The sequence below is a fragment of the Temnothorax longispinosus genome, chromosome 6, assembly GCF_030848805.1.
Source record: "Temnothorax longispinosus isolate EJ_2023e chromosome 6, Tlon_JGU_v1, whole genome shotgun sequence".
In the NCBI taxonomy this organism is placed as follows: Eukaryota; Metazoa; Arthropoda; class Insecta; order Hymenoptera; family Formicidae; genus Temnothorax; species Temnothorax longispinosus.
Window position 1 is genome coordinate 2871854 of NC_092363.1, and position 11390 is coordinate 2883243.

Genomic DNA, 11390 nt, shown 5'->3' on the forward strand with positions numbered 1-11390 from the left:
TAATAACGCGATGTTGAAAACGATGCTCGTAACTGTGTGATTTAACGAGACTATAAAATATGACCGATGCAATTGAAATTCATGTATAAATTTATGGATGCTGCAATGTTTACATAATTGGATTACGTGCTGCAACTATTGAAAAATTTATATAATAGTTGGACATACTGATTTTGTGCAAATTGCACAAAATCTAACGGCTGTGCTTTACCCGTGAATTCGAGGCAGTTTACATCGAGCTTTTGTATGTATAAGCGTATTGCAATTACGATATGCTGCGGACTGTATTAATGCTATAACGTTAGCAATGGCGAAGTAATTTCCGATAATTAAAGTCGCCGATTCTATTTGCTGGCCGCATTATTAACGATTCATTCAGTTTCTAATAATTCACTCGAAGATGTCTTTAATCGAATATTCCGTATCTATCTAAATCGGAATTAAGCTGGTACGATAATTTTACTCAAGTGGAAATTATATAAGGAACTGCGCTGCAAACAGATTATTATGTGGACAGATATTAAGATAAAATTTCATCACGACTGTCACAACCATCAATATCTTCCTCATAAATACTTTAACCATACACTATTCGGAAGATAGAGAACTATACGTCGTTAGTTAAGCGTGTGTGACAGGCTATAAGGTACAGCAATACTCATGATCGCGGCATGGTCTCTAAACGCGGTTAGGCCGGCGAATACATTTGTCCGGCTGATTGGCAGGTTGTAATTGCGGCTGAGACCAATGAGAACACGTGGTCTCGGTATTGCAAACCCTGACCCATCGTATATGCGTCTATTGCACTTACAGATGAACGTTTCACATGCGCGAGGCTAATAAAGCCTTGCAGTAGTCGAGCTTAATCCTTTTTGCGCACACAGCTCACAACGTGCCTGGCATTAAGAGCTCGTCGTACCACGTATGCGAAAACTTCGTTACGTAATCGCAATGTCAAACGCGTAAACCTTGTGACCTTTTTTTAAGTGAACGTCGCATTGCCACTGCCCGATACTGCGGGACGCACCGCGCTTTTAAAAAATCCAATCATGTTCGAGAAATTTTCAAAAATGGAGAACGTCAAGTTACACACACGTACGTGTCTCTCATTGTATCAGAACTTTTATGAAAAATGAATACATATGCGAATACATGAGACAGTGCGTTCAACAAATATGTATCGTAATTTTTAATAACAAAGTAATGAATAAATAACATATATATATATATATATATATATATATATATATATAAGGTCGTTAAATAAAATCGCTAATAATGCTCATAGAATTTCAAGTAACTTCTATGGCGTATTCAAACGCCGTATTCAATGTTAGACGCGCGCTGAAAATATCATCCATCTATCGTTAGGTAGACGCCGTTGATCATCCCATACACGCGGTAGTCTGAGTCTGGCTTTTCTCTTTAAAGCCCGGAGGCGTCATTCGCCGAACGAAGAGAGAGTCCGGAGAGTGTCTTCCCTGTCTTTTCGCGTGTTCTCCCCCTACGACCGGCTCATTTATCAACCCGGCTTCCATTAATATCCGACAAAATAGCACGGCGACGCGACATCCCATAGAAGTCATGAACGTCCGTACGAAGCGAGGATAAAGAATTCCACGCGCGGCCGCGCACGTACGCCGCGCACCGACGCTCGCGAGTTCGCGCGCGTACCACGTGCGAACGCGCGATATGCCGGATATTTGCGACGTGATTTCCATCGGAAGATTCAGCTCGCCTTTGTTGCATGCATTAATCGTATTTTATCGAGCTGACGCGATTACCCTCGAACGTCCTGATACTCGTGCGAAAGCGGGTCGACATTTTGATGCTCTGAACACCCTCTGAAAATACGGCACCGTTTCAGACATTACTATTAATATTCAAGCGGAAATACTTTACTTAATATTATGATTTATTGCACGATATTACGCTTTGTAATAAAGGATGAATTATTACGTATAAACGAGAACACCTGAGAGTGGTTTTCATGCGTCGTTGAAAATAATTACATGAAATGCACGTTTATGATAACCAATAACTGGTAAAAGAATGATAAACATCGTAATGATAAGCATTTTGCTGGTATGGTATAATCCCGCAACTCGCGTGAATTTAATATGCTATTCAACAACAAAATTAAAGAGGCGTCTATGAAGTTAAGGCACGACATTCTACGAATTTAAAAAAATACTAAGAGTTCTAACAATAAGTAGCACTTTCCATATAGTTTTTAATAAACTTTAAAAAGAGTTTCACATTCTTTATAAAAATCGAAATTGAAAAATTGTAATATGTCATGTCAACTTCACACACGCATTAAAGAGTCACTTCAAATCAGTGACAAAGATTTGCGAAAAAAATAACTGCAAACTGATTTTCAAGTAACCGGTTTAAATCTTAAAAAATCATGTTTTCTAATTTCATCAAGCTTTTTCTTTGTTAATGCTTCTTTTCAAAATAGTGTCATTTGCAAGTTGATTATTCGATCAGTATATTTTCAACTCGCGATAACTCGGCGAAAAAACATCATAGCTGAATATCTAGAAAAGTATTTTGAAGAGGAGACCTAAGTTTTCAGAAAGTCTAAAGTTGGAAACAATCTTTTTTCAACTCTGTGCGTAATTTCAAAATTAATATTTTTATCAATTTAACTTGAAAATGGCGCTATTTGAGAACCACAAACATCGTTGATGAAAAACTCAACGAGATTTGAGAGCTGAGACTTTACATCTTAATGCTTTTTTGAAAATAGCTCTCTATTTTCCGCAAGATTATAAATTTGTATATTTAATTGTTTTTATAATTTCGATTCAAAATAGTTCTCTAATTTTGTTGAAAAGAGCATTTATATAGCCTGTGCCTGTAATATCGTTCGCAAAAATCGATTCATTCGTCTTTTAATTCCTTTTTACGATAGTTTTTTTATAATCAATAATATATATAAGATCTGTTAAATCTAAACTAAGGCGTTCCGATATTCACTGTCAGTACTGAAAATCTGTACGCAACATAAAATATAGATCTTCAGTATGGCAGTGAATATCGGAATGCAATTTAAATTTGCAATCAAAAATATATTTAAGTTCTTACATACTCTAATAATTGAGATTCTTACGAAATCGTTTATGTATAGACTTTTTATTATTTATAATCCTACACTTCACATTAGCATTCCACAACGGATCTATTCCTATATATCCCTATATACTTTTCGTTACATGTCGTCCTATAAACTGCAATCTGTTTTTTTTTTATACTATCGATTTTTCAGCCTAAAGATTGTTTCCTCCTGTGATTAAAGTCAGAAAAGTTTAATTCGACACGTTTCCACTGTGTCAACCAGTTAAAAATATTTATCAAAATAGTGACGATTACGCTGATTGTCCCGGAAGCATCGTCAGCTCAGTGGCATCGTTAAGCAATCTTGAAAGAACGTGAGCGTAATGCTGGTACATAACGCCGAGGTCCTGTTCGTAAAACGATAAGTGCGACGCGAATGCATGGCCCAAGGATTGTTCGACGAGCGATAACTTTTCCCGATAATGGCTTCGATCGTCGTCGTCGTCGTCGTCGTCGTCGTCGTTCTACTTCTACCTACCGTTCAATCGCGGCGATGCGCTTGGGTGGCAGTCTGCGGATATTCGATCACGCTAATGCCCGACTACCGCGAGTTTCCCTCGCTTAGGAAAGAGAAGTAAATAAGATCGCGCGTGAGACGAGACAGGACGAGAGGCGCGCAATGGGAACGCGTCTATCAATTGACTTCCAAATTAGACGACGCCTCACAACACTCATCGATATTCGAAAGCAATTAAACTTTCTGCGGATTCCACTTTTTTACTTAACCGTTCGTCCTTATCCTTCGCCGTCCATTGCATCCCTTAGTTATGCCTTAAATTCTTCTCTCTTTCCGCGAGAATGTCAGCCATCCTTTGAGAGGAAGATCTCGTTTAAGCCACGGTCCCCTTAGGTACTTAATTCTAGCCACTTTCGCACGAAAGTAAAAGAGCGTAGCCGATAAGCCAGGTTTCGCGTAATCACTTCATTCTCTCTCACGGAAGGATTTTTTGAGCCAGAAAATAATGTCCGTATGCATACGCTAACGTTAATGCCAGCCTAAATAGCTCTTATGAATTTGTCTCAAGTATCCCTCTTATATAAAGTTGAAATTCAATACCATTATACCCTATTAATCTCTTCAGGCATTTCGATACTTTCACCATCGTCACTACTGTTACATCACGGTAGTTATTAATATTAATATCAGTTTCTCAAGCGCTTTGTTATCTATTTATATTACGAGAAGTGTTATTTGCGTGAGATTTATAGGTATAAAAAATTCTAGATAAAATACCTAACTTAATATGTGACAGCGAGCAAACAACAAACATCGAAGATATACGATAACAATAAGGAACGTTCAGCTTCATTAAGCGGTCGGGTTGGTAAACGAGAAGTTAATTAACGTTGTATTATCTAGCAAAGTTTAGGAAGCTCGCGGTTTCCTTCTCCAACGTCTAACATAAAGTAAAGTCTACAAACTTCCACGCGGATAGTTCCGGAAAGAAATTACAAGTGGCAGTAAGCGAGACAAGTATCGTCTTCATTGCTGGTGATTGTACTGTTAATCAATGTATTCGGCATAGCTAGTCGATCTTATCAGGAAACTGCAACGCACTGTCACGTAACCGCAGCGCGCGCGCGCGCGCGCCAGAGAGAGAGAGAGGGAGAAAGAGAATGGGTGAACGCCATCCGATATGGAGAAATGAGGCTATGCCGAGAACACGTTATGCGCGACTCTCTGTAGCCGTGGAACAGGCATCTTCTGGATAATTGTGTACATATAGTATCCCGGAACTCGTACACTTTCTCGTGATCGGAGATTAATTTAAGAGAAATCTGTTGTTTCAACGGCACGGCGTTGATAATTTTCGTATCATAAACGAGAAAGAAATCATGTGCAAATAAATTTTCTATCAAAATAAAGGGATTATATAATAGTTTATTTTAAATGTAACGCAACCAAGTTTTAAATTGAGATAGTATGTACGAGAGATACACATGTGCGCGCACATATTGACGTACGCCGTGATCTCTCTACTGCACTTTGTTTGTTCATACTGTAATATTCCATAGTATGTTCCTTACGGTCCAATTATTTGCATGTTTAAAACTTTCGACGTAAATGCTTGAACGTTAAAGTAAATGTGTTTACTCGTGTTCTTCCTCGCTGTTTTAAAAGACGACGAAGAGAATGCTGGCTATATGGCATTTCCCCAAAATGAATTAAATTTAAGCAGAAAATGGTAATTTCAAAACAAATTTTTTAACAAATTCCATGTGTTATTAATGAAACTTATTGTGTCATTATATAACGTGGTATATAAAAATAAATATCTCATTCCCTTAAATGAAAATTCCTTCTAACTTGTGTTTCTAAGTTTCTATAAGATTCGCATGAAAACTGTATTAAAATTTCTCAACATGCCTATATAAAAGCAGTCTGAAAAAGTTTCCAAAAGTGGAATAACGTGAAAATCTTTTTAAAATAATCATACATTTTGAGAATCGTTTGTAATAATTATAAAAAAGTACAATGTAATTAAATTTTTATATAAGATCCAAAAAATTTTTTAATTAAATTTTCAAAGCACTATAGTAATTAATTTTTGTTTTCTATAATACATATCGTATTTAATATTTTCTAAGTTAAAATAGCTGCTACAAAAGCAAAAATTGAAAAAAAAGTTAAGTCTCGCAACTTAATATTTAATTATATTTGCTTTCATTTTTTGCAAGTAATTTTGTGGCACACAGTCATTTTAGCTTTTCATGAATTTATTTCGACGGAGGGATGCTGCCATGGATGAGAGGAAGGATTCGCACACAGCGGAGTCAAGAGATACTAAAGCTGGTATAAAAAAAAACAGTTTCTATTATCCGTAGAAATGTACGAAAGCCTTCGGAATATTCCGCAGTAAAGCGTAGATACATAATCTCAAGCATGTGCGCGACAAACGAGCTTCTCCATTATGGTTTATCGTTTCACAGATCGAAACGCGGTACAGCACAATTTCCCGATTGATCAATACCGCGACGAGTTGGAATCGCGGACATGTATTTTTCTACTTTTACAGCACCGCAGAGCAAATGTTGACTCGCGCGCTTGTTTTGAGTTACGTTTCTTCCGCATCTCCTTGCGCATAGTCTCAATCGAGCAGAGTTTTAATATTGTTTAAACGAAAAGAGAAGTTTACACACGATCGTTGGTAAGCTACCCATGGTTTATAATATGTATTTTATTCTGTCATTTTTATTATTAATTGATTTCTGTACATTCGAGAATGCATGTGTAAAATAGTCGATTTATCGATCGACAGATATTCCGATATTTTTTAGATTCTGACCATAAGATATATCAGACATTGTTGATCAGCAAGATATTCTATTCTAAAAATGCTGCGTTTTCGCTGTAAAGCTCCTCATTTATGATCGATAAAGGAAAGATTTTTGAAAGAAATACATTACAATCGACGTTTCTTTAAGCCCTTAAGATTTCAATTAAATTCATCTTTTCAGATCGTGTTTTCAATTTTAGCGTGCACACAGCAGCTTTCGTTACGGGCAGATGAAATCGCATCGCTCCATTATGGTTTATCATTTCAGTATACTGACGGAATTGCAGTTTACTGTACGATATTGGTCGCGTGCTATATCGATCAATGGCACTAGCCAATGTTGAACTAAATTGTACACGTCGGATTTTACCATTTCCCCGAATACTGAATACAGATATGATCCACTTGATTTTTCCCAATGCCCTCTACTCGCGCCGTTGCATGTTCCGTTTGAAATACATGTACTTCTAGTGAATTTTGCAAGTACGTTTTACACAAACATACCTCTCACGTACGGAACAGTGACATACGTTAATCGAAGTTATGCCAGACATATACGGCAGCTACCACCACGATTTACATTCTACTAGCAAATTAGCAAAATTAAGTTTGCAAATCGATTCTGATTTTCATAAAATGAACTGCGAGACCGTCCATAAAATTCGCATTTATCTTTTCGATATAACGGAGAAGATGTTTTCGCGAATCTCCAAAGTTTTTCCTCTAATTTTCACGCCCCGATAATAATCGGAACTCAAACGGATCACAATCGAGAAGCCAGCTCGTGATTCGCCAACTAGTTCTGCAGTCAGCTTGGCCAAGGAATTAATAAGCACCATTGCGAAGCCTCCGAACCTTTTTGCTCGCCATTATCCAAGACAAACGATTGCCTCTCGACGCGATGGGGCACTCGGCGAATAGGTACGGGGGAGGGCAAACTTTCGAATCGCTCTTGCGCGTCGGATGAAATTCTGCGGAGGTGGATGCTTCTTGCTCGCCTGACGGGGCCGCGCGCGTGTATTTCGCCGTTTTCTCAGATCACCGAGCAAATGTTGACCCAGTTTCACCGTCGGATTGGACGTTACTCTGTCTTTCGAAAGTGCTGACTGGAATACGCGATGAGCGAGAAGTTCGGAGAGCTGCGGCCCTTCTTTCTTCCACGCCGCGCCGGGCAGAAACTCTCGGGATCGCTGGACCAGGTCCGAAATTCGATGAGATATCCGCTCGCGGCTGTTCGCGCGGGGTCTTTTATTTACGAACGGCAAGCTTCGTTGATATAAAGCTCAACAGCGCGGCACTAACATCTATCTTTACAAAGCGTACAAAATTTACTTGAACATTGAAATTGTGAATAAATATACTTAATTATAATTAAATTTTCAAATATACTTTGCTGAATGCAAGTCGAGCTATATTAATATAACTTTGGTTTTTATTCATAAGTGAAAACAGAAGAAGAGATTATAAGTTCTTCTTTTTATGTAATTTATATATGAGGCAACATGATTTTCTGATTAACTTCATTTAGATGAGTGTTATGAATACACTTTAAGTCGATAGTACTCTTAAAGGGTTAAAGTAGTCATTCTCAAGGTGTTCGAATTTAGCGCGTTCTCAAAAATATCGACTCGTTCGTGAAATCGATAGCGTAGCGGCGACCACGGTGCCGGAAGCTAGGAGCGCGCTACCGATTCTCTTTTGTCGTTACCGGTCCGAGCTTGCGACGCGACGAGCCGCGTTCCGCGCCATTCGCTCAAGGTCTGAGTTACTGAAAGCACGTTTCGAGATCGTGGTTCCTTTGCTCGATTAGTAAGATTCGTTCGAATCAGCGTAATCCCGATAAAGTACGATCGAGTTAGATCGTTCGGTCGTATACATTAATTGTACGAGGCGTGATTCGGAAAATACGGAAGAATATTCTGTTCGGAAAGTATCGCATAAAGCTGCGCCATTGAATAAGTACTTTCGGCCTCGTGCCCGCGTTAACACGCGTGGTGTGATTCTCGAGATCACGACGAGATTGATTCCTGCGTGCGTGCGATTTCCGTGGTTATTACTGCCTAAGACAAAGAGAAAGAGAGAGCGAGAACATTCCAGCCGACGCCCGAAGGACGAAGGACGCGTGCTTAATAAGAAGGACGAATTCCGCTGGCGCTCGAGAATTACATCCCTGGTTAATGCAGCCTATGACGATCGAGCTGAGTTCTTCAACGTTAAGTACTTCGTTTCTTTCTTGTCCGGGTCTCGGATAAGCGTGGACCACGCCATTGCGGGCTCTTTCAAGCCCTTCCGATTACATCGGATAACGCTGTCTAATGACGGTTTCTATCGCGAGATAGATCGCAATATCGATAAGCCGCGCATCGGTTTACGCCACGTGTACACGCATTAATTGTATTTCTACCGAATTCCGCGTTGTTTTTGACTCGAGACGCTTCGTTGTGTTTATGTCGGTACGGTAAAACAACCTTGATATTTGATACCTCATTGTTTAGCCCGTCACGCGGGTCTCTTACGTTCCAGTAACAAAAGTAAAGATTCTCGGAAAAGGCATTACATGTTATACCAAATTATATAGCGTTCTATTAATATTCATTTATATTTCTTAGTTTCGATATTACGTTGCGCATTATTCAAAGAATTAGTTCAAGTTTTCGTTGCTAGATAGAAAAGTAATGTGATTTGCGATCACGACACGTACAGTGTCTTTAAGAGGCAATAATAACATAATTATTGCCAACCTTTATATTATATTTAATTTGCTCTTTATTTTTAGGATATAAGGATGATTATCCTTCGACTTTAAGTTAAAATGTGCTATTATTCTATGTGTTTGCCATTTATATTGATTACTATTGTATGCTTTATTAATATTGTGTCTCTGCTCATCAGGAAGAGCTTTTGTAAATATACTGAGATAACTAAATCCCTGTTGCTCGTTCACCTTAGTAACATTTCACTGCTTGTATTCATTCTATTTTAAACACAAGGAAACCGGCGAAGGTGATTCATCTCGTTTCGCAAAGGTGCCTCTTATTACGCGTTGCTATATACGAAGTTTCTGTCTGTAAACCCGCGCTAAGACACAGACGAGGGCGAGGTCGCCTTTAACGCGAAGTCACCCGGCCGAATAAAGCCGCGACTGAATGAGATATAACAGTACTTATCCTCGCTGGTGAGACACTCGCCAGTGATGGTAAAATCGTAAGTCGGCGGATGTTGCGGGAGATGAATAACTCTCGAGCACAGTGGAATACGGCTTAATATAATTTTTTCCCGTGTACCTCGTTCTTTTTCCTCGCGCTTTCGCTTCTCATTTCGTCTTTTCAGCATCGCGAGCAAGGAGACGGATAAGCAGCAGCGGGGTCTCCCTCGCAATTCAAGTAATTTGAACGTGCATCTGCGTGCCAGATAATAGAATGCATCGCGCTTCCCGAGATCACCCCCGATACTCCGAGCAACGCGACCAGAAAAGGAATTTTGTCAATTCACCCGAGACACACATTCATTCGCGAGAAGGAAAAAATATATTTATTTCGAATCCGGCACACATGTGACGTTTCTATTCTTCTTAAAATTCTCAAAATAGAAATTTCAAGGAAAATAATTGTATCCGAAAAGAAAATAAATATTGCACACACATATCAGTAAAACATAAATTAAATTGTCATCAATAAAAATTTTATATACCTTGTCTAAAAAAAAAAAAAAAAATCTTTTCACAAAAAGCTGCACATTCAAGATGGAGTTCACCAAATGTACATCACGTCTTATTTACATTTTTCTTATTATATTCCGCGTGCCGCTAATAACGGCCGTCACAACGCCATTACCGCCAATGATCGAATCTACTGTCGAGTCCACTGTCACCGACTTGAGTACGCGAGAGGACGAGGACAAGGTGGAAATGCCAAAGGTGCCGCTGACCGAGCAGGTTATGGACCACAACATACGGGTGAGCGACGTGCCCGACGTGGACCCGGAGGCGACGAACGTGCCAGATTCTAGCTTGGACAGGAACCGGGTGATCCGTGACGCGGCGTATTTTATTCGCGCCCACAAATTCCACGACTACGATCGTCGGTACTACAAGAGTGCGGAGGAGGCTACGGGCAGACTGTATGAAGAGTTCCCGAAACCCGGTCTGAGATCCCTGCACTGGGAGGTGCGTAAGCACTGCGAGGCGAGTTTTGTCGAGTGCCTCAAGTATCTCGAGAGAATCATTAGGCTTACGGCCCTCAGGCGCGAGGACGACACCGTCATGGTCATGAGAGAACAGAAGTGGGATCCGGTGAACAATACTGAGCAGATTTTGGCCGCTCAAAGGGACTGCCAGATAGCCCAAAGGCGGGACAATCTTGCCGCAGTTCCGTTTCAGGGTCCAATCGGCAAGTGCATCGATTCGTCGCGAGCAATCTAATCACGCCCGGAACATTAAGCTCGATTTGCACATGCTAACGGCTAAATCGTTGTCTGATTGAAAATGTTTCTAACCGAACTAAGCGATAGACTTCATTGTATCGTTTACTCTCTCAAAATTAGATTCACATACTGTTATAGACTTGATTGTGTGTATCATTTACTCCTTCAAAATTAGAACCAAGTGCTAATACAATCCGACTTTTAACGCTGCGAGCTATATAAACTGGAAAAACATAAATCTCGAGTGTTTTCACAATAATCCAGTATACATAAGTTCTCACAAACAACTAAAAAATGATTTAATTATAAAGTGATTCTGCTTAAAGATTACTGCTACAAATATGATTGTGATATTATAATTCTTTAAGTTCACATAAAATTATTAATTCTCAAAGATAGGTCAAAGAGATAAATTGGCTAACTGTATTAGTCATCGTTTGAGATAGTAATGATAGAAACGAGCACGGTTCAACAATTATGAATAATTCCTTCACGCGAAGTCTTCAGGCTACAATAATACATAAAAACCAAATCGTTCAATTCTGTGACGTAAATCGATGAGTTAAC

The 11390-nt window shown here is 39.3% G+C and overlaps 1 protein-coding gene across 1 annotated transcript; it reads left to right on the top strand.

Annotated features, from left to right (window-relative positions):
- Positions 1–8000: 8000 nt before the first annotated feature.
- On the top strand, positions 8001–11166 carry LOC139814653 (uncharacterized). The gene has a single exon (XM_071781080.1). The coding sequence runs from the start codon at positions 10144–10146 to the stop codon at positions 10819–10821; it is 678 nt and encodes a 225-aa protein (XP_071637181.1). The 5' UTR covers positions 8001–10143; the 3' UTR covers positions 10822–11166.
- The last annotated feature ends 224 nt before the right edge of the window (positions 11167–11390 follow it).

Excerpts from the sequence above, each read along its gene's own strand:
- LOC139814653 (XM_071781080.1), top strand. The coding sequence starts at position 10,144 with ATGGAGTTCACCAAATGTACATCACGTCTTATTTACATTTTTCTTATT.